This window comes from Phoca vitulina, unplaced genomic scaffold (genome assembly GCF_004348235.1).
Source record: "Phoca vitulina isolate PV1807 unplaced genomic scaffold, GSC_HSeal_1.0 scaffold4, whole genome shotgun sequence".
Lineage (NCBI taxonomy): Eukaryota > Metazoa > Chordata > Mammalia > Carnivora > Phocidae > Phoca > Phoca vitulina.
Genome location: NW_022589707.1, coordinates 71978201 through 72003562, shown reverse-complemented (window position 1 = coordinate 72003562; position 25362 = coordinate 71978201). Strand labels below are relative to the sequence as shown.

At 36.5% G+C, this 25362-nt stretch overlaps 1 protein-coding gene across 3 annotated transcripts in view; it reads right to left on the bottom strand.

The window, feature by feature from the left end:
- Positions 1–25362, bottom strand: part of PCLO (piccolo presynaptic cytomatrix protein) — a 395644-nt gene that overhangs the window by 351918 nt on the left and 18364 nt on the right. For all 3 annotated transcript variants that reach the window (XM_032402272.1, XM_032402273.1, XM_032402274.1), the window contains exon 3: positions 16056–17459. In XM_032402272.1, the coding sequence (XP_032258163.1) occupies positions 16056–17459 (1404 nt within the window). The remainder of the gene's footprint in view (positions 1–16055; positions 17460–25362) is intronic.

Sequence of the window (25362 nt, the reverse complement as noted above, 5' to 3'; positions counted from 1 at the left end):
GCTGTGAATTGTGCAAGACTGTTGAATCTCAGATCTGTACCTCTGAAACAAATAATGCAATATATGTTAAGAAAGAAAAAAAGAAGAAGAAGAATGTAGCAGGAGGGGAAGAATGAAGGGGGGGAAATCGGAGGGGGAGAAGAACCATGAGAGACGATGGACTCTGAAAAACAAACTGAGGGTTCTAGAGGGGAGGGGGTTGGGAGGATGGGTTAGCCTGGTGATGGGTATTGAGGAGGGCACGTTCTGCATGGAGCACTGGGTGTTATGCACAAACAATGAATCATGGAACACTACATCTAAAACTAATGATGTAATGTATGGGGATTAACATAACAATAAAAAAAAATTAAAAAAAAAAAAAAAAAAAAAAGAAAACAGAGACCTCAGTCCTACAACCACAAAAAACTGAATTCTGCCAACAACCTGAATAAATGTGGAAACAGATTCTTTAGCAGAGCCCCTAGAAAGGAACACAACCTCAACCACATCTTGATTTCTGTCTTGTTAAGACTCTGATCTGAGAACCTAGCCATGGTCCTACCAGATTTTTGAGCTACAAAATTGTGAGCTAATAAATGCATATTGTTTTAAACTGCTAAGTTTATGGCAACTTGCTACACAGCAAAAGAAAACTAATACCCATTGCAGGAAAAAAAAAAAAAAAAGCAGTTTCTACTTCACAGTTGAAATTTAGAGTAACATCAGTTTTAAAATGAACTCTATATTTAGGTTTCTTTTAAGTGTGACATAACTTCTTAAAAAGAGAAAATAATATCATTTTAAAACTATAAATGATATGATGGTTTGTTTTTGTATAATGTAAATAAATAATATTCTATCAATAACTATATTTATAATTTCCCTGAGTTTGATACAGTGTTTTAATTACAAAATATATGCTTGTTTTTAAAGAACTAGGATAAATCATTATAACAAAATCGTGATGATATAAAACCTTCATTTAACTCAAATTTTTCAGAAATACAAAAATGTGAACAACTATTTAAATGTCAGAAAACAAAATAAATCTCAGGCCATGACTGACATGAATTAAGCCATTCAGCCGTAAATTTCAGTGAGCATTTTTCATGTCAGCATATTCTTGTTGGTAATTACTTCTCAGCAATTTTCTAAGGCTTTCCAAGTATACTCATTTTAAGAAAACCCATGACAAAACTTCTCTCGATAAAAGTCTTTTCAAAATCTTAGAGATGCTTTGCTTCATTTCGTATGTAAAGAAAGCATTCATATTAATATGCCACAATCTTAGAGAAAAGCTTGTTAAGTAAAAATAGAAGCATGGTTGACATCGCACATAAAAACACAGCAATGCATGTGTTTGCATTTTAGTCAGGGCCCATTACTTTTTACCACATTATATAAAATGATCTGAAATAATCTTTTAAGCTTGGAGTAAAGGCTTGCTGTTTAACATCAAAACACATTTCGTTAAGCAGCTTAGCTTTCCTTAGAAGTAAAACTTGACTTAGAAAAGAATCATTTTTATCAGGTCTTAGCGAAAGGTGTATCTTGATACCATATGCCTTCTAGATCTAGCAACTATAGCCAGCAGAACTATCAGTTACTGAGCTTTATCAATTGCCATTACTGTTCTGGAAGCTTAACATGTATTCACTCTTCGAATCCTAACAACAGTCCCATGAAGTAGGTCCTCTTACTATCATGCCCACTTTATAGGTGAAGAAACCAAGCCACTATGAGGTGGCGGACGTGCCATCTTGTCAACAAATACTGCCTTTCTATGAATTACTAAACCCACTGTCTCTTTTCCTTGAAGCTTAGTTTCATTCCTTTATCCCTCAGCTGTAACAGAAGATACATTGTCCCTGATAAGCCCAATTTTATTAGAACAATTTATTTTGGAGAAAGTTTTTAAATATATGTGATACATGTTTCTTCTTTCCACCTTTTGAAATGAGACCTTGGAAAAGGTGAGGTAGGAAAGTCATTAAGAACATATGCAGCTAACTAGATGTGAGGCTAGCATTCTTTTTTTTTTTTTTTAAGGTTTATTTATTTATTTTAGAGAGAAAGAGAGAGCAAGTGCACAAGTGGGGGGAGGGGCAGAGGGAGAGGGAGAAAAGCAGACTCCTGGCTAAGCATGGAGCCTGACGTGGGGCTCAATCTCACAACCCTGAAATCACGACCCAAGCAGAAACCAAGAGTCCGACGCCTAACCTACTGAGCCACCTGGTGCCCCGAGGTTAGCATTCCAAATCAGTATTCCAGTTTACCTTATTCAGATACACATCTGTAATAACTATATAGGATTAATTCATCCACTCCACAAAGATTGTGCATGAGTCTACTGTATGTCAAGTGCCTGCATTCAGGGAACTTATATTCTAGTGAGGGAGAGAGATAATTTCCAAAAATCACCATAAATTAATAAATTAACTATTATGTTACAAGATAATAAATGCTATGAACAAAAGAAGAAAAGAAAGGGTGAGAAATTTTTGCATTATGGAAAGCAGCTAGGAGATCATAGTATTAAATAGTGGTATAGGTTAGCCTCATTATTAAAGTGATATTTTTAAGCAAAAAAAAAAAATTAAATATAGAAGGTTCTTATTGTTTCATGTAAAAAAATAGCTCATCTTTCTATTTCTTCTGTACTTGAAGAACATGGGCAAAGTGGTACATGTGCATATATAAGACTTTTTTGAAGGACTTTAAAAATCCTTGCAGCAAACATAGGACTGAATAACTTTCAAACTATTTCTAACTATAATTATAATGCTGTTAACATGAAGCATGCCTTTCCCTGTACATGCCATTTCCCAAAATTCTATTTTTCCCTCACTGAACAAACATGTATTGACTACCTACCATGAGCTGGCCTTTTAATGGTACTGATAGTGCTCCAGGGGTCACATTCTGGTGAGATTACACAAATAAAGAGAAAACTGCAATACTATAGAAGAGAGCTGACTGAAGTATGAGAACATGAGGGGAAATGATATTTGACATGAATCTCAAAAAATGGATGAGATAAAAATGCAAGGAAGTAGAGACCATTGAGGCACAAGCAAAGGTACAGACAATTGAAAGTATATACTTTGATCATGGCATTGAATATAGTCTTACATGAGACAAGATTAGGGATTCAGTAGAACATGATAAACAAGGACACTGCACAAATAATTGGAAACTTTTTGGAGAATGAAATTTGAGAAACTGAATTTCCCCATATAAAGTGTTTGGGGCCTTACTGCTGTAACAGAGATGATTAATAAGGCCTTGAACAAGGCTCTAACAGTGAGCATAAGAAAGACATAAGGGAACAAAGATACCTTTAGCAAGTAGAATCAATACCAGTTGAAAGTCATAGCTTCTGGGGAATGAAACAGAAACAGAAGTCTGGAATGACTCTCAGGATTTATGATGCCTTTCACCAAGGCAAAGGAATACATGAGAAAAGAACATGGGGGAAAAAATGATGAGTTCAATATGGGACATGTTGAATATGAAATGTGTGTGGTACATTTTAATGGAAATTTTCCCTAGACAGTATAATGTATGGCGGCAAAAGAAAGAATTCTAAGAATAAGATGATGAAGGCATCAATTCAAATGTATTTAATATTTAAAATACTATTTCTTAAGGAATAATGGGTCTTCTAGAAACCATTTATGTCAAATAAATAAAAAGACTGTGTGGTAAAATAAATTTTTTATCTACGAGGTAAAACAAAGTTCTACGTGGAAAGATTTCTCCTAGTGTTAATATATGCAATTTACATCTCTAAAAGAGATTAAATATAAAGCATTTGCTCATTTTTTTGACCAAGGAACATGTTTTTAGTACAGCATCTTTTGAAACTACACTTCAATAAAATACATTAAAGAAAATGTCCTAGATTATTCAGACAGGTACCAGATTGTGTTGGGTCCATCGATTAGTACGTATCTTTATACTGCATTACATGCCACGAGAAAACTGACTCTAGGTGATTAAGAATTCTGATAAGCATGCAAGGTTTTTAAATAGAGGATGATTCTTTTTATAAAAGTCATGAAACATATTTGATCTTTGTTTGGCATAGCTCAGCTGACACTGTTCACTTCTCTCTTTACGTCTCTTAGGTCTATTCTTAATGGTTTTGTACACTTAGATAATACTTACATAATTACTTCTGTATGAATGTTAAAGTGGAGAGTATTTATTTGTTCAGTAGCTACTCATGTATTGCAGTATGTTGACGAGTTAGAAAAAAGTGGAAGAATAAATGCATGACATAGAATAGAAGTCAGAAGTCCAAAGAGTCTCACGAAGGCTGAGTAAACAGCCAAAGAAATTAGCAGGAATTCACACACATGGTTTACTCAATGAAAATTTATATTGTTTAACTGAGTGTTTTAATTAGCTTTCCTTTGGAAGTTTGACTCAGGTGGAAAGGTTCTATTTTTAGCAGGTGCAAAAGAAAACTGCTGGAGATGGTACTTTGAGATGAGGAGAATAGTGCCAATACGCGGTATGCAGAAAAAAATCATTCTACCTACAAAGTTACGCAACAGCGAAATAAGCTGCAACTAGGTGAAAAATGTGATTGTTACTCTGACATGCATAAAAGGTAATCTAAGTGAATACACAGTTAATTTCAGGATTTGAAAACAAGATGAACTCACAACCATCCTTTACCTAAGATATTTATTAGCTGTTAAAAGAGCCTTATTATAGTATTAACAAAACAAGCAACTGAAAATACTTTAGAATATTCCTTCTCTCTGCGCCTTCCCAAATGGGAAAATTAAAATGATACATCTTCTAACATTTAATTGTCCATAACGACATGTCTTCTAACATTTAACTGTCCATAAACACATTTTCTCATAACATTTTTAGAAAACAAAAGAGAAAAAAAAAGTAGTTAAGTCCAAGGTTAGGCATTCCACACATATATCTGAGGTTATTTTTATTGCAATGGCTAATTCAATACGTAAGACATATTTCGATTTCTCCTGATGGTATTTTCACTTGACACTACACATGTTAGAAATTGACAAGGCAGTATGACTCACATTTCTATGTGTTAATACACAACACTATGTATGTTATCTCCCAAAATTAAACCTTGTGATATTTTAAGCCCTAACTTCCTCCCAGGGAAATTTCTATTTTTAGATCTGAAAATATACATATATAAATGTGCATACACACACATACATATATATGTATATGTAGACATATATATATAATTTCCAATGTGAAAAAGTATTAAAGGAAAGCATATTGTTTCAATTACTTATATGAATATCTATTACCACTTTTTTCCTCCTACAGTAAGCTAAATCTACAATAAGTTGTATAAAATGACTATGTAGGTTACATTATCAGTATTGTAGACTGTCATATATAGAATAAAAACATTATTTTGCCATCTGATTAGATAGATTTCTATCATTTAATAAGAGTAATCTCAGAATCATGCACATAAATCTGTCTGCATTGTGAAAATGCCATCGAATTTATTTTCAAATCACAGTAACATTATATTAATATGTAGGATTATGTAACCCACATACAATGGGACAAGAATATGTTAATATATATTTATTCATGGAGTATGTATCTTCAGCTGGAGAAATTGCTTGTTTGAATATAAGACTGGTTTGTCTGCCTCTCAAATTGTCCTCCTGTTCTTGTTGTTCACAAAATTTAAGTAAAGGAAAAAAAAAAATTAAAGGAGCTGCAGAAAACAAACTTAATGAAAAGAGTATTTTTACTTAGTACTTAGCAACCACTATCTGGCCCCAATCTTAAGCATATCATTTCAGTTCCCTGAGCCTCATTTTCTTAATCTTAGTAGGAGGTTTGATAAGTAGTCTTCTTTCATGGAAGCTTCATGGAGTTGGATGAGAAGCATACTCAAGAATGAGAGGTTTCCAAACAGGCAGCTTCCAGCCCTCAGTCAAGTGGTTGAAGTTGGCCTAAACCAGCATATTTTTACTTTTCACTGTTTTCCATCCTTAGTCTCCATATTAAACATCATTTTAAGGAGAAGTTCATAATATTTTAATTATGAATATAGTTATATTCATAATAGTTTCCCTCTTGTGAAGGACAGTCCTCAGGGGGTCACAAATGCTCCTACACGTCTTACAGGTTATGCCAACAGTGTAAGGCCCTGGCTGCTCTTCATCTTGGTTATTTCTGAGTCTTGTGCATGCAGTGGGCAACCTTAAAGGATGAGGTAATGTCTTCCTCTAGGGCAAAAAGCAGGCTAGCTTACAGTTTGCATAAAAGAGGTGGGTTCGACAAGCTCAGTGTTCTTCATATGTGAAGAACCCGCTACATGTGCAGTATCAATATAGGCCCGTATCACATGACTCACATGAGAGTCATGGAGGGCAAGATGAACTAATGCAAATATTATGATGTTCATGCTACATGCTATGATGTGAGTAATAAAATTCTTTGTCTCTGACCCAGAAGCGTCGTGTCAATGACAGGCAACTATGAAATAGTAACAAGCTGATTTATTAGCTTATAAGTAGGGTAAAGTTAAGTCCTGGCCAGATACACACCCTAATCACTAGACTTTTTTACTAAGGTTTTCACAGATATTTAATATCTTTAAATATTAAAACTAGACTAATAAAAATAGTAAGGTACTGACTGCAGACTAGACATGTAACTGACAGTACAAGAGCGAACTGGATTTTAATGGAAATTTATTACATGACAAAGGATGCACTAAAAATCAGAGTAAAGGAACATATCTCAACATAATAATGGCCATATATGAAAACCCACAGCTAACATCATACTTAAAAACTGAGAGCTTTACCCCTAAGATAAGAAACAAAACAAGGATACCCACTCTCACCATTTTTATTCAACCTAGTCCTAGAAGTGCTAGCCACAACAATCAGACAAAAAGAAATAAAAGCCATCCGAATTGGTAAGGAAAAAGTAAAACTTTCACTCTTTGCAGATGACATGGCCCTATGTATAGGAAATCCTAAGGATTCAACCAAAAAAACTACCAGAACTGATAAAAGAATTCAGTAAGGTCATAGGATACAAAATCAATATACAGAAATCTGTTGCATTTCTATACACTAATAATGAAGTAGCAGAAAAAGAAATTAAGAAAACAGTCCCATTTACAGTGCATCAAAAATAATAAAATACCTAGGAATAAACTTAACCAAGAAGATGAAAGACCTGTTCTCTAAAACTATAAAACAGTGATGAAAGAAACAGAAAATGACACAAATGGAAAGATATTCCATGCTTATGGATTGGGAGAACAAATATTGTTAAAATGTCTATACTACCCAAAGAAACCTACCAATTTAATACAACTTCTATCAAAATACCAACAGCATTTTTCACAGACAAGGCCAAAAAAACCATAATATTTTTATGAAACCACAAAAGACCCCACAAGATTGCCAAAAGCAATCTTGAAAAACAACAAAACTGGAGGTATCACAATCTGAGATTTCAAGATATACATACAAAGCTATAGTAATTAAACCAGTATGGTACTGGCACAAAAAAAGACACATAGATCAATGAAACAGAATTGAGAGCCCTGAAATAAACCCATGATTATACAGTCAATTAATCTTCAACAAAGGAGGCAAGAATATGCAATAAGAAAAAGAAAGTCTCAACAAATGGTGTTGGGAAAACTGGACAGCTACATGCAAAAGAATGAAAACAGACCACTTCCTTATACTGTACACAAAAATAAATTCAAAATGCATTAAGCACCTAAATGTGAGACCTAAAACCATAAAAGTCTTGGAAGAGAGCATAGGCATCAATTTCTCTGACATTAGCCATATCAAAATTTTCATATTTGTATATCGTATCATATTTTTCTAGATATGTCTCCAAAGGCAAGGGGAAAAAAAAACAAAAGTAAACTATTGGGACTACATCAAAATAAAAAGCTTCTGCACAGAGAAGAAAACAATCAACAAAAATAAAAGAAAGCCTACAGAACGGGAGAAGATATTTGCAAATGATACATCAAATAAAGGGTTAGTACCCAAATATATATAAAGAACTGATACAACTTAACACCCTAATAACAAATAATCCAATCAAAAAGTAGGCAGAAGACATCAACAGACATTTCTCCAAAGAAGATATACAGATGGCCAAGAGATACGTAAAAAGATGCTTAACATCTCTCATCATCAGGGAAATGCAAATCAAAACCACAATGAGATATCACAAATGTTGACAAGGATGTGGAGAAAAAGGAATCCTCATGCACCACTGATGGGAATGCAAACTGGTGCAGCCACTCTGGAAAACAGTAAGGAGGATCCTCAAAAAATTAAAAATAGAATTACCCTACGATCCAGTAATTCCACTACTGGGTATTTACCCTAAGAATACAGAAACACTAATTTGAAAAGATATATGCACCCTTATGTTTATTGCAGCATGATTTATTATAGTCAAGATATGGAAGTAACCCAAGTGTCCATCTATAGATGAATGGAAAACAAAGATGTGGTATATACTGCATGGGAATATTACTCAGTCATAAAAAAGAATGAAATCTTACAATTCATGACAACAATGATGGACCTAGAGGGTATGCTAAGTGAAACAAGCCAGAGAAAGACAAATACCACATGATTTCATTTTATGTGGAGTCTAAATAACAAAACAAATGAGCAAACAAGCAACAAAAAAGGAGTGAGATTCCTAGAGAACTGATGGCTACCAAAGGGGAGTGGTGGGAGAATGGATAAAATGGGCAAAGGGGATTAAGGGGCACAAATTACCAATTATAAAATAAGTAAGTCATGGGGATGAAAAGCGCAGCATAGGGAATATGGTCAATAATACTGCAATACTCTTATTGTGGTGAGCATTTCATAATGTATACAATTGTTGAACGACTATGTTGTACACCGAAAACTAATTTAATATTACATGTCAATGATACATCAATTAAAAATTTAAAAAATGAAAAGCAAAAAAGAAAAAGATGGTCTGAACAGGTACTGCGTCATTAATATGAAGTGCATGGCGGAGAGGAAGCTACTCATTTCTCTTCAGACACTTCAGTACCTATGGATTGTTATTTGGAATACTACTTCTGAAATTCAAATTATTGGAATAGAGTTTTATTTTTTTAATGTATTTATTTATTTAAGACAGAGAGAGTGCACGTGCACAGGGGGATGCAGAGAGGGGTAGAGAGAGAGAGAATTTCAAGCAGACTCCCTGCCAAGCATGGAGCCCAAAGTGGGGCTCAATCCCAGGATCCCAAGATCATGACCTGAGCCAAAATCAAGAGTCAGTGGCTTAACCAACTGAGCCACCCAGGCGCCTAATTACTGGGATAGAGTTTTAAAAGTAAAATAAATGGTCATCAAGAAAGTAAAGGGAGAAAATAGTGGACCAAATGATGTAAGTTCTAATATTTTGTACTGCTGAGTTTCCTAGTAGCAACTGACCCAAATATTGATGAATATAAATAGACACAAAAGTTCTGAAAAGAAGTGAGAGAGAAAACATTTGGAACCAGAGGGATCAGTAGAGAAGATGTCCTGACTTGAAGACTAGCATGGCCACATTATGCCCATCAATAGTACAGATCTTTTTTTTTTGTTTTTTCAATAGTACAGCTATTTCTTAATGATGGTTAGCAACACCTGAGAACATTGATCCTTGGGCCAGACCAGACCAGGCATTAGTAGTGTGTCTCTTGATGATGAGAGCCCTGAGAACTATCTGCTCAGTAGAGCACGCAAAAAGAACCAGCTATCTTGTGTAACATAAGGAAAATGAGCTCTGCAAAAGATAATCAGAGAGCGATAAATCTAATAATACTGTATTTTTCTTGTATAGAGAGAAAATAATAAATCCTACACCGCAGTATATCACCATGCATGGACATAGGCAACCCCAGAGTTACATGATGAAAAGGTAGTAGTAATAGCAGTATTTAAGGATGGAAAGCCTTACGTAACAGTAATCAACATAAAATTATCGGGGAGATATTTTACATTTTTTTCATAGAGTTTTTTTTAAATCAAATGTGGGTTTTTTTTTGCACTTAAGATAATCTTAATTTGAGTTAGCCACAGTGCTCATTAGCCACATCTGTCCAGTGACTATCTTATCAGACAATGCATCTCTAGAGAAATAGCAGCAGGTATGAGAAGTTGGCCAGAATATAAACTGAGACAACTGCCCTGGAGAACAAGTTTAAGGTATAGATAACCTATGGTCCAACAATCCCACTCCTGGGAATGTAACAAAAGAGGCTATGCAGATGTGATGGTAGAAGCAAAGATCAACAACCACTGAACACCGAGATGTTCATAATTTTCATGGAGTAAAGTCTTTGTATTCATTGGCAGGAATATAATAGTATTTCTTGCAGTGGAGCATGTTTTATGTCCTCACACTCACATATGTGAAAGTAGGGACATCATTTCGTCATTCAGTCATCCCTTTCACCCATAAATGGTGACCAGTGGTGGACTTACCTGGAAAGAAAAATAATGCAATGATGCTGCCCTCTATGCTTCTGAACCACTCGACTGGCCCATTCTTCTAGGTCCAACCATGTAACACAGACACCACTATTCTGTGGGCCCCAAATGCTACCCAGCTTTCATGCACATACTAGCAAATGTGTTGGTATGAAAGTCCTGGTAATTACCAACTGACACAACTTATAGGTAAGATGAGGACAGAACAAGGGGCATTTGCTATCAAGTTCCCTAGGTTACTCACATATATGACAGGAGAGAGCCCACTGGCTCAGCCTCTGAATTCTACTTCTGTGGTTGGATAGCTGCCCTGCCCTGATATCCATTCTCCCGATCTCTAAAATCACTGTAAGACATACCCAACAAGATTGTTGTCAGGAAAATGCCTTTCAAATACCAGCCTATTGCAAAAACAAAAACAAACAAACAAAAACAAAAACCAAACCAGCAACAGTGACGGCAGGTTACCTTTTCCCATAATGCCTACACAATGTTTTGTCTGGATCCTAATGAGCATCATCTATTTACCTGTAATAGCCAAATAAAATTTCTGGGAATCAAAGAAATACAAATCAAAGGAACAATATTATAGCAATTTTAGACCTCCAAATTAACAGGTATCATTTTCAATGTTTTTATTCAAGTACGGAGAAGCTGCAGTAAAAGAAGGGAATCATGACACCAGCGGTGGAGATGTCAAATGCTATCACATCTCCAAAGAGAATCTGATACTTCAGGGTCCTTGTCCCTTGATTCAGTAACATGAGTACTAGCAAACTTTCCTTGGGAAACAGTTAAAAATACAAAATATTTAGTCCAAAAATATTCATCTTATTTATAATGAAAAAAATTGAACAGCCTAAATCCCCAATGTGAGAAGAACGTGCATGAAAAAACATATCCATATATCAAAATAATTAAGTAATAATCACTTTTAATAATATGTACAGTCTTTTAGTCATGTGAGGAAATATTATATAATCACATGTTAAGACTGGAATACAGAACTACCAGAGAGAACAGAATATTAACCATGTAAAAACCCATAGAAGAAAAGACCAATGGAGAAATTACTTTGTTTAAATTTGTTTAAACAAAAGTTTATTTTAAATCCACATTTGGTACCCATCACCAGGCTAAGAGGGCATATTCTGCACGGAGCACTGGGTGTTACACGCAAACAATGAATCATGGAACACTACATCAAAAACTAATGATGTAATGTATGGTGATTAATATGGCATAATAAAAAAAATTAATTACTAAAAAGAATAAATAAATAAATCCACATTTGGATTTTCTGACTAAGTATCACTTAATAAAAAAGCAACACATCAAAATTCTCCTAAAAATTAAGAAATAAAAATTTTGTTTCAACCCATGAACTTGTCAACTTTCTCACGCAAGCTAAAAAGTGCTATCAGTGTCCCTCTCTGCCATGCATGTCAGAAATATTCACACAGAATGCATTTCTCCATTACATAATTCTTTTGAAAATAATTATTGGTAGAATTATTTTCTACTTACTGATTTTTTATCATTCTTTTGGTTTTTAATTTTGTGTGTGTACGTACTTAATTGCTTTTTAAAGGTATTGGGCATATGATTTTTAAAGTATTAAGTAATGATTTTTCAAGTAAAAGCAAGATATGTGTTTGCCAAACTAAGAAATCCAGCACATGCCCACGAGGCTTTCCTTGAGTGTGTGATAGAGAAGGCAGAAGCCACCCCAGCTAGAGAGTGAAGATCTGAAGGGATCCCGGTTACACCACTGGGTCTTAATTGGCTCAAAAGGCCCATCTGTTGCCTAGTGACAAATATATGCTAGCTATTCCTGTATCACTCAGGCCCTGCATAATTATCTTACTAAGGAAGCAAAATTATGACCCTGGAACTTCCTGAAACATGAGGAAACGTGGTTTTAAGTTTTATTCCCATAGTAAAAAATTACTTTTGAAAGGTACAGTAAAAACAATAACATCACCACCCACTATGAGTAATTTTGAGTCCTTTTTGCATTTGAACTGAACCAGAATTAATAAATTCACTAGGTAAACTGATTGTCAACTTAGGCTGTTTTTCTCAGGATGCTTCCAAATTCTCTAAGATCAGCTCTTTCAGAAAGCCCTGCTGCTGCTTTTAAAACTCTTTCTAAGATAAGATATTCCCTGAGTTGGCAAAAGTTAAAGCCTAAGAGACTTGTTCCTTGCTATCAGAGGCTACTGGATCACGGTGCCATTTATACGAACTTGGCATCACACAGTTAAACCCTGAAGCTGAGGTTGAAGCCTGGCTACACTCCAGGGCCCCGCAGGCAGCCCTTGGCACAGCTCAGGTGTTGTGGGGGATGCTGTGTATGAGAAACAGGAAGCCACCAAAGAGACAGGTGTGGTTGATTACTGGGGGGGTACTCTCTACAGCTCCCTAACCCATGACTAACTGTAACCAGCTCTTCTCGCCACCAGAGGAACAGAACAGCAAAAAGGGAAGGCAGAGTGGTACCCACAGGAAAAGAAGACCTGCCTCACAGTGATGAGGTAGAGTAGAAGCAGAGGCTTATAATATAAAGTTAAATGTGCTTTATTAGAATAATAAATGGAAATAGTTGATTCCTTTCTTAGAAATACCACTTCTTTGCATTGCAGGTATAAAGTCTGAGTATTTTCAGAATGTGCCCCCTAAAACTAGGAGGAAAGAGCAGAAAATATGAGGTTAACAAGAAATAAATATCACAAGCAGAATGGAGAAAGCATAGAAATGAAGCAAAGGTCAGGGAGAAGATGCTTCCCTAATCGCTCCTGACTGAAGGAAATGAGGAGAGATTAGTAGTAATAACTCTGACAGAGCACCACAAGTTAAGCCTATAAATCGTATTTAAAATTTTCTAGAAATGTATGTGTATGTATGCACACACACACATACAAACACAATGTGCCTTTCTTTCAACTAACTCCTTCTGCCACTCCTCCCAAGTCCTTTGGGGTAATAATAAGAGGAATATTTGAACACCGAATCACTCAACCAACGTCATTCACTCCTTTTTTTTTTTTTTAAACATTTTATTAATTTATTCATGAGAGATAGAGAGAGAGAGAGAGAGGCAGAGGGAGAAGCAGGCTCCCCGCTGAGCAGGGAGCCCGATGCGGGACTCGATCCCAGGACTCTGGGATCATGACCTGAGCCGAAGGCAGACACTTAACCATCTGAGCCACCCAGGCGCCCATCATTCACTCCTTTGATACCAGGTCAGCCAACGACTTTACCTATAGGCTGGAAGGCACTAAGGTCTTCTACTAACTGAAAACTTCACATGGATTAGCACAGTTAAGTTACACCAGGAACATTAGCCAACTTCTTTTGTTACATCAATTTTTTTTTCTTCTCTGAAACATCTTCCAAATTCAAATAAATTACCACACAGCAAAATACTCTGAACAGTAACAGTGATCCTAGTGATCATATTTAAAATAGGATTTCACCTAAACCACCTGAATACTTGAGACCACTTATATTTTCAAACTACTGAAATTTCACACATGGCCTAGGTAATTCTGTGCTTTATTCAAGAAATCTCCTTTCCAAATTAGGACCCCCGACAAAAAAATAAAATTTACCAACACAAAGAAAACCAAAGATTTTCCTGAAAACTTCATTGTCTTTCTACCCAAGGGCTCTCATTTCATACCTCCAAACACTGAGTGGATTCTCGTAATCACTATGGTCCAAATATATACATATACATATGTACACACACACACACACACACACAAATCCTCCCTCAACTCTACACTTTTTTTTTAGTGTGCCCAAAACACATTTTATTTTATTTTATTTAAAGATTTTATTTATTTATTTGACAGAGAGAGACACAGCGAGAGAGGGACCACGAGCAGGGGGAGTGGGAGCGGGAGAAGCAGGCTTCCTGCGGAGCAGGGAGCTCGATGCAGGGCTCGATCCCAGGACCCTGGGATCATGACCTGAGCTGAAGGCAGATGCTTAACGACTGAGCCACCCAGGCGCCCCCGAAATACATTTTAAATGTAGACATTAGGTTTTGTTTTTAGTGATGCAGTTTGTTTTATAACTCTTAAACGGTACTGTGTTGACACCATCAGCTCCTCATTAAAGGGTACAATTTTTTAAGTCTATGAAATAAATACAATTGTATTGGTAAAACCCATATTTTCTGCTTCATGAATACACAACCAAAAACAACTCTTCTAAATATATGGGAGAAATTTAAGGTTTGCTTTTTGTTTTGCTTTTGTATTGAATCCAAACCACTGTAAGTAATAATTATAGTGGTTACCCCTCATGAAGTGCTGAGGGAAACCAAATTTTATCTGCCTTTAAAATGGATCTCAGTTAACTCTATTCATCACAGATAAAGAGGAGAAAAATCGGCTTAAGTCTGTAGAAACAATACTTTCACATGATGCTAATTATGTCAAAGCAACCTAATGTCTTTTAAAAGTAAAAAATAAAAAATGTATACAGTCTATTCTTCAAAAAAAATTAAGTCGAAAACACCACCAAGAATCTCTAAAGCTTCTTCTGTATAATTGCTAAAATCTGTTCAATTTTTCCATTCCAATGAATTACAAGATCAAAGAGAGTGGAATAAAATAATCCTTAAGTATTTCTGATTTGTGTAAAAACAATGAACAATTATTTAAAATTCAATTCCAAAATGTTTATTAAACCTCTAAGAAAGCACCAATCATTTAACCCCTCAGTTTCCCAAGATCTAAATATTCTAACAGCCCTAACACATTACTAATGTTTACATTCATTCTTTAATATCTCTGTTAGATAGAAATTTGCCTATCTGCATTTTGGTCATTTACATTGTGGGGAAAATGTCTCATCATCCCATTAAAAAAGTTTTTTTAAAACACAGTTCCTTGACATCAGTCACTGAAACCCATGTATCTGTTTTTGTTTTTTGTTTTCTTTGCACATTTCTTATTAAAGTATTCTATTATATTTATGGCAGACAATAGCTCAAAGAGAATTATAAGAAGTCTAGGCCCGATAAGTCTGAACCACTATTTTCTAGTAGGCAATATTATTAACTTGCACTAAGTTCTTAACAATTTTTGTAAAATAACAGATCTCATGTTATTTATGCATCTGTAAGCAACTAACACTTTCTCTAAGGTAGTGGAGGCAGGAAGGATTGAAGACCATGGGAACGGTAAATTACAACTCCTACTTGCCCTTGGTAAGTGAAAACCGTGTAGTCCTCCAAAGCTACGGGTCTTTAATTCACAAAGGATTGGGATAATTGTTACTTTAAACTGTCAGCTTATTTCATCTTCTTAATTCTGGTGCATAACCCAGAAAAATATAATTACATGAACTTTTAAAAAGAAATTAAGCCTGTAATAAGTAATTGAAACTATGCCATCAATATTGATATGCCTTCTTTACTAGAAATGGTTTTTTTTTGTGCTTTGGGGGATTTTTTTGCTCAGAATTTCGGCTACCAAAATACTTCAGAATAAACATGATATACTCACATCCATAAGTAAGATATAAATCGCTTACCTCAGTCAAGTGCGGTGTAGGGTTAAATCCACAGAGATTACACACTTGATTCTTGCATTCAGTGCAAGTATTGAAGTTAGGAGGATCCTGAGAACCTACGTTGAGTTCAGTTTTGCAGAGAGGACAGGTCGATTCTGGTTTGGGGGTTTTCTCCAACTTGGGGGGAAGGACAGCCTTCTGAGGCTCCGCTGCTGAAGCTTTGCTATCCTTAACAGGCAGAGGCTTCTTTTCTGTTTCTGTTCTTTTTACGGTTGGAACTTCTTCAGCTTTGGGCTCTAATTTTTCAGCCACTGGAGCTTTTGTTTCTTTTTTCACAGGGATAACCTTTGCAGGTGCTGCTGGCACCTGACCTGTGGATTTGGGTGGCCCCTGAGGAGGTGGCTGTGGAGGAGGAGGGCCTTGTTTTGTTGGGGCCCCAGGCCCACTCTGAGACTGAGACCCAGGCTGGCCTGCTGTGGAGATTAAATTTGATGCCTGGCTGAAGATTGATGCTCCAAACCCAAAGAGTTTTCCAGTCACAGTTTCTTGAGGCGTCGTGGGCTGTGATTTGGGGGCATCAGTAATACTTCCCAGATTCAGACTGAAGCGTCTTGACTGCTCCTGAGGCTTTGGGGGCTGCTGAGATGTGGGCGCAGTTTGGCCAGTGGTAGGTCGTGGGCCTGGGGGCGGAGGTGACCCCTTTGGCATCGGCTTGGCATCTGGCTTAGGAGTCATTTTGGTTTGTGCTTTCTTGGGTTCTTCCCTCTTTTGAACTGGATCAACTTGCTTTTGACCTTTGCTCTCTGAACTAGGCCCAGGATGTGAAATAATTTTTGAATCTGATGCAGGTCGGGGTATGACTTTAGAATCAACGGGGGTGACTTTTTCTCCTGTTGGTGGAAAACTCTGTGAGGGTTTGGCAGCATCTGTTTTTAGAGGAGGGGCTATTCTCTCTTGATCCTCTGACTGTACTTTGGAGCTTGGAATATCAGGTTTTGCTGCTATCGACGATGAAGACACAATGTCTGTGGCTGGTTTCACCGCCTTGGGCTGCTTTGGCTTATCCTCAGCCATGGGGACCTTGGCCTGCTCAGACGGGACCGAAGGCTCTTTGGGAGGGGCAGGCTTGGATGAGGACTCGGCCACAGGAGGCTGCTTGGCTGCCAGTGGGGGGGATCCGTGAATGGTCGGTTGTTTCACTAGTGGTGGGGGCTTCTTAGACTCGGGGGCCTTTGAGATATCCTGTTTGGGTACAGTATCCTTCTTTGGAGAAGTCGGCTGTGGCTGTGGGGATGGTTTGCTCACTGCGGATGCAGGAGTAACGGGGGCAGTCTTCGGTTTGGGCTGAGGGGATGATGGGACTGGAGCCAGATCACCTCCTAGAGCTCTCTTCATCTGACAGTTTAAACAGAGCCACTCTTTTATCTAGAAATAATATGAAATAATGGTCAGAGACAGTAACAATGTAAAGACACAAAAACATAATTTTAAAAAGGCATGGTACCATTTGAAGCTATGTGGCTCCTCATTTGAAACATAATAGATAGATCCCAAATTATTTTACTTAATTTATATTAAAATATTATAATGTTAATTACACTGAAATATAATTAATGAACCTCAGAGAATTAAGCACTCTATATTTTAAGGAAAATTTAAAAAATGAACATAAAGTTGTATTTTTTCCTAATGTTATTTTTTTTTTTTTTAAAGATTTATTTATTTGAGAGAGAGGGAGAGTGAGAGAGCACAAGCAGGGGGAGCAGCAGAGGGAGAGGGAGAAGCAGACTCCCTACTGAGCAGGGAGCCCAAAGTGGGGCTCGATCTCAGGACCCTGAGATCATGACCTGAGCCAAAGGCAGCCACTTAACCAACTGAGCCACCCAGGCATCCCTAATTTTGTCATTCTTTGCCCCTGATTTACTGAAAGTTTGTACCCTTAGAAATAGGAAACACTGTATCATAAAAAGATGAATTATAACATATTAGATTCCACAAATTACTTACATTAGATATTTTCTCTATTGATGGCTCATATACAATTTTTAGTTACACAACCCAGTGTATACCTGTCAAATTATTAACACATTGCTAATTTCTTAAATTAGCAGAGCATTACTTTCCCCTCTGAGGCAACATAATCAAATGTGTGAAAACAAAAACTGTTAACCACAATGGGTTAGAAAGAGAACATTCTCTGTTAAGAAAATAAAGAAAAAAACAATGGCATCTCTTCATATTATCATAAATAATAGCATGATTTAACAAAGGAAATATTTTTTCCTCATAATTTTATGAATATACTAGAAAGAGCAGTATAAGTAAGCGATACACTTATTCAACTGGTGAGATATGTATAGATGTGAGATACACATCACATGTATAAACACAGGTACAGGAGTAAGTGCATCTGCTCATTTCATATTGCATCAATTATAAAAAGGAGATGCTGAATTTGACACTTATTTAGAACATAATTTAAAAGCACCTTTGTTTAGCATAAGTCAATCAGACAAGGACAATTATCATATGGTTAACTGTCCATATGATATGTCCATATGATATGTGGAATAGGAATCCACAAGAATAGCACAGAGGATCATAGGGGAAAGGAGGGAAAACTGAATGGGAAGAAATCAGATAAGGAGACAAACCATGAGAGACTCGACTCTGGGAAACAAACTGAGGGTTGTAGAAAGGGAGATGGGTAGGAGGATGGGATAACTGGGTGATGGGCATTAAGGAGGGCACGTGATGGGATGAGCACTTGAACACTACATCAAAAACTAATGATGTACCATATGTTGGCTAACTGAATTTAAATAAAAAATATAAAAATAAATAAAAAATAAATAAAAATACCTATGTTTAACATTTACCTTTTTCAATTCCAAAATAATATATGATTATACAAAATTTTAAATATTTCCGAAGTAATTTAGAACGTCAAATTCTATATGATGCAATCTCCTCCACCCAAAATAACCAATGTTACCAGTTTAGCACTGAGGTTCTAGGTACAGAAGTCTAATGGTGAAAAACTAAATATGTGGAACAGAGGTACCAGAAAAGTTTTCCACAGTACAAAAGTATGAAGTGTTAGGCTGGCAAAAAACATGCTCCTTATTTGCAAACAAATTCCTTTTGAAAAGAAATTGAAATAACCTTTCCTAAACTCTTAAAAACTTTTGTCATTTAATAGGTTATACTGTTAAGCTTTTTTAGTAAGAAAAAGAAACTTTATTGAACTATTTTCTTAATCATTAAAATGGTTTTAAAGTAAAAAAGCACACTGAATCATTTAAACTCATGCACTGGTATAAAAGGGCTTATTTTGCAATCTCATGGAAAGCAAACTTTTGTTTAGAGAAGGTTAAAGAGATTGTCAACTCCAACATGTTATATTTCTGTTTAAAAATGTGAAAAAAGTAAAATTAAAACATTTGTTAAAAATGGGTGGAAAGTACCTGGGTGTTCATTACATTTGCTTTCCGTATGGGGGTTGAGTATCTATGTACTTGTAATTTTATCTTTACTTTTCTGTATGTTTGAAGCATTTCACAAAATAACTTTTTATACATATAAATATTTGAATCCCAAAACATAAGCAATTGCTACTTATGCTGGTACCCTGACGAAAGGTGAGCTAAAATGTAAGAAAACTTTCACTCCACTTTATCCCCTTCTTGATGGATAGAAACTCCTCCATAAATACACTTTTACCTACTCAACCATCTCCCCTACTGCCAATGTCACTTCAGCTGTTCTACTGTTCATTTTTTCTCATTTGTCTTTTTCCACAGCCTTAAATGATACCACATCACCTCATAATCATACAGACAAAAAAATATATATAATTAAAAGCATTATTTTTTACCTATGCTTTGTCACTGATTTTTTTTTTCCTGTAAAACATTATGAGATGTGCATCTACATTAACCACATTAAATTATAAACTCCTAGGGTTAGTGACTTGCATTATATAGTTAATTGCTCTTAATCTTTTTGACGAGTGTTATAACCAAAGCAGATGCAAAATTCATTCACCTATTCCTTTTTAAATTTTTTTTTTTTGTTTTTAAGTAAGCTCCACACCCAATATGGGGCTTGAACTCACAACTCAAGATCAAGTCTCATGTTCCACCGACTGAGCCAGCCAGGCACCCCCCTGTTTCATTTCTTTTCTTTCTTTCTTTTTTTTTTTTTTAAGATTTAATTATTTGAGAGAGAGAAAGAACATGGAGGGGAGGGGCAGAGGAAGAGCGAGAGAGAATCTCAAGCAGACTCTCCACTGAGCACAGAGCCGGATGTAGAACTCAATCTCATGACTCTAAGATCATGACCTGAGCCGAAATCAAGAGTCTGACTCTTAACCGACTGAGCCACCCAGGTACCCGAGCCACCTATTCATTTCTTATTCAAGTATTTATTGAGCAACTTCTACTTGGCACATAGCACTAAATAAAAGAGACAAAAATCTCCATCCTCCTGGAGACTACATTATAGTAGAAAAGTCAGATAAGAAACAAGTTAACATATAACTTGAAGATAATTATAGATATGTAATAAGTATCTGATGATACTGTGATGACTACTTTTTTCCTTTCTTCCTGCTTGGAAACTTCCTCCCACCCTCCCCACTGAACACTTTCTTGGATTCATTTGGTTTTATCAGTAAAACTGTAAGTCTCTCTGCAACATGAACTTTGGAGCTTCATGCGTAGCTAGCAGGTAGGCTCTCGTTCCACTTTGAAACTACTGTAAAATGAGAACACTACCAGATCATATCAATGCATAATTAACACTAATACTGGGAAATACATTCTATATTGCCCTTATTCCAAAATCAAATATCTCCTTGTACTTTATAAATGTATAGGACTCTTGTTTCCACATAAAGACACAAGGGAGAGTTGGGAAGAGAGGTAGAAAACCCAAGTCACTGCCTCTTCATAGAGGAGAATTCTGCTTTTCTCTTAATACACCCTTTTTTTTAACAGACTCCACTGCTCCATCTTTTGTCCTTTTAATGACCACCTTTTCTTCATTTTGATAAACAACACATAAAAGAAATTTTGACCCCTCAATGTTCCTCCTCACTGTTAGAATACGGGTTAAAATCATTGTAGTGATCACAATATGAAAAGCTTTTTATCCTCTTAGGATTTTTTTTTTTAGAAAGAGCCTCCTTTTATATTTAATTCTACTGGCCAAATCCATTGAAACTAGAAATGATTTTTATCTCAGCGCTTAACAATCTAACACTGGGGGCCTCTGGGTGGCTCAGTCGTCAAGCAACTGCCTTCGGCTCAGGTCATGATCCCAGGGTCCTGGGATCAAGCCCCATATTGGGATCCTGCTCAGCAGGAAGCCTATTTCTCCCTCTCCCACTCCCCCGCTTGTGTTGCCTCTCTCGCTGTCTCTCTCTCTGTCAAATAAAATAAAAATAAAATCTTAAAAAAAAAAAAAAATCTAGTACTGAAAACAGAAGCATTTCCAATTCCCTGATTCAACTGAAAAACAAAAACAAAAGCAAACTTCCCACACACCGAGAAAATGAAAAAGTCCACAAGCCGCCCCAGCATCAGGAACCACCTTGTCTCCCACAAAGCAAGCAGGGAGAGTGACAAGTGGTAACAGCGCCTTTGCCCTCTCAGTCATCCGAGTGAGAAATGCTGTGGTGTCTTCACTGCATTCCCAATTATTCAAGTATGTCTGCACTGCTTGTGAAAGGTTATTTCCCGTTCATCTTTTCACATTTCCAAAGCCCATGTCCCTCACTTGGCCTCTGTCATTGTCCAGATACTTTACAACCTCACAAAAACATCCCCGTGTAAAACCACCAACCACAGAAGGGGCTAACTCTAACTACTTCCCCTCGCACCTCAATGCCTCTCCCAGAATTGTGAAATGAATTTAATCTTTTGCAACGACTTCAAAATATATCATTTTGAAATATAAAATGCTAGTACTTATATCATCCTTCTATTTTCAGGTCTATATCCCCCCAAAGGACAGTAAGCAACAATGGGAAGGACTTCCTGGTAGTGGTCTTTCCACTGACGCTCTGGGGTCTAACCCTTTAAGCATGACAGATGCCCACAGTTTTTGAGCTGGTTTGAATTAAATAAATTAACTGAAAATGTTTGTGCTCTTCAAACTACAGCTTTCCTGTGTTTACTCTAATTCCCATTGTTTACACAGTTTGTAGGACATGCTGCTGCCTTCATTTTCTGGTTGCATGCCATGGACAACCTATCGCCATTTTGGGTCAAACCCAGAGAGTCCCTCATAATCACCTTACCTGCTAACCATACATATTTTCCCCGCCTCGACGAGGCAATAACTGCCTTGTTTCACTTCCAAAATTAAACTTATTTCTAAGTCTGAGCAGAAATGAACTTGAATTTATTAACATCACTGCCTCAGACACTTGCTGCCAGTTCCACTTGGTATACGTGTCTGTAATACAGTTGGTTCTTCTATTTCTACATGATTGGGTCTTCATTCCACTGTAGCCATGAACAAGGATCTCAGAAGATTTTAGTCCTTATTACTTCTTCCCCATACCACAGAGGTCAAACAATATCCAAGGCCAAGGCGGACTCACAGAAGGCTTCTACCAATATTTTGTAAACAATTTCCCATAACTAGCACTTTTGGGGCACCTGGGTAGGTCAGTTGGTTAAGCATCTGCCTTCAGCTCAGGTCAAGATCCCAGCATCCTGGGATTGAGTGCCGTCGGGGTCCCTGCTCAATGGGGAGTCTGCTTGTCCCTCTCCCTCTGCTCCTCCCCCATGCTCATGCGCTCTCTCCGCTCACTCTCATGTGTGCGTGTACTCTCTCTCCCAAATAAGTAAAAATCTTTAAAAAAAAAAATAACTAGCACTTATTCCCTAACATTACACTATAATCATCCACATCCACCTGATAAATGATGGGGAAAATTCAAGAAACAATACCAGGGAAGCTCACAACTATATCAATGTGTCCAGGAAGAATCCAACTTTATTAGAAAAATATGTCATGCTTCCCTATTCCTAAATTCTAGAGTTGATGTAACAAAAGGAAAAATCGTCATCTTTTGCTTTCCCGGCCCATAGCCTTACTTACAGAGAGTGCATAAATGGAATTCAAGGTCTGGAGACACAACTGTTTAATGAGCTACTGTAATTCAATTAGTTCTTTGGAAAGGAACAAAAGAAACACATAAAGTTGTTCATTCACTCTTCTAATTTAATATGCTACATAAGTAAGACACTGGTTAGCCAGGATTTCTGCTCATTCTCAGGTCACTGTGTATTCTAATGCAGACATGTAATATAATTACTATAACACACCTCCCTGCTTAACCCAGTCCTCTGGGTTCCACTTTGTTGGACCTTTGTTATTTATCAGAGTTGTGACATACAGTAATACAAATTCATTGGCTAAGGACTTTGATGGATAATCATGAATATATCATTTAGATGTCTCAAGAGGTACCACTTAAGGTTGTGAGCTTCACACAGAGTTTCAATTAATGTTGCCACTGTCAAAAAAAAAGTTACCCAAACTTTTGACTGATTACTACTGATTTCTAAAAAATTATATTCTGAATTTTAAGAGTGTGTCTTCAGTAATAATTTAAGATAATTAACTTGATACATCTAAGCATTGAGGTGAGTTGGCAAATGTTAGGGTTCTAGAATTAAAGCATATTCTTGCTCACAACTGTTATTCATCTATTCAGCTTCAAAACAGAATGGAAATTTCTCAAAAAAAAAAAAAAAAAAGTCCAGAAGGCCTAATGACTAACATCCACCCTTCAATGCACTCCAAACTGGAAATTTTAAACACAAAATCTACATAAGATTTATAATGGAATCTCTGCTCAACCCAGGATAGTACTTGGAATAATGGAACATCAAAAGAATAACACAATGTTAGGAATTTATATTTGCTGGTGTTCATACCATTCACATTAGCTGTTGAATAAATTTTCTTCAGTCATGCTTTCATCCCGCCCGTCCCTATACAATAAAGCCTGTTGGGTTCTTACTTCTGAAAGCAAAACAACTAAACTTTTCTGCAAACCGTGACATCTACATGCCCCATTTACTTCATCATGGCAGTATCCTCATTCTCTCATACGTGAGTCATGATGCACAGGCCAATGTGTATTCCTCCTCCATTTACCAGAATGCTACCCATCTTTAGGGTCTACATTGAATTTCCTCCTTTACTGCTTCACATTTCCAGGTCTGCCGCTTCCTAACTCTTCCTAGCAGTTTGAACCACAGCATTTAGACTCAGACAGTGCTTTGAATTCTTTTCTAATTATTTCTTCCTCCCTCCTCTCCTCACATGGACTCAAAAGCAACACCGACTTCTCATGAATTATTCTGAACTTTTTTCCTATTTTTCATCAAATTATCTTCAAATATTTCCTGAATGTTATTTATATATTATTTATATTATTTTGAATGTCATAGAAAATATAATTACATAACATGCATTACATAATCACATAATGTATCATATTATAAAGAGGAAACAAAGCTATCGCCTGAAAACAGATTGTTTTCTGCTCTTCAAGGATTGCCCAAGCCACATGACCTCCTCCACAGAGGCAGCTACTCACTGACAGCAGTCTGGCTGCAGATGGCTCACTGTAGTTGACATCTTTAGCTATGCATATTAATGCACAATTTATTTTGGCTAAAAACAGGACATTAGCATTTCTCAGAACTGTGATGACATGCTTAGCAACTGGGTGCAAGTTTTATTTTAAACAATCCATCCAGAAGTTGGATGGCTACATCTCTCTGAAAGTGTGTGGATTATAATTTCTGCTGCATAATTCAGCAACCATTAACAAATCTCGTGAAACGTACACTAAACGTTTTCCTTCCTAAAGCATAACCATGTTTACCAAATACTGGCAATAACATGTGTAAATCCTCAAAAAATAGGATCAAATGATAAAAGCATAGTTTACTGTTTGTCAATGCAGTCCACACCAAAACCAGAAAACCACTTTTGCCAAAGCAGAATTTAAAAAAAATGATTACTATACATACACAGACATGAAAATATATTTGTACTCTATTACAGCCACACAGAGAGAGGAGGATCCCAAATCAGTAAGCTTAACTTAGACACACTATGCATTAACACTTCTGAGCTGCTTCTCATACGGCGAATTCCAACTTTGATGCCTTGAATGTTAACACACACCTTGAGCTATCACACAATTTTGTAGCCTGCGAACCAAGAGTTCGAATTAGGCTGTATTTGCAAAGACCTTATTGAACTGTCCTCTATTTTTCATTTAAAAATTGAAGAA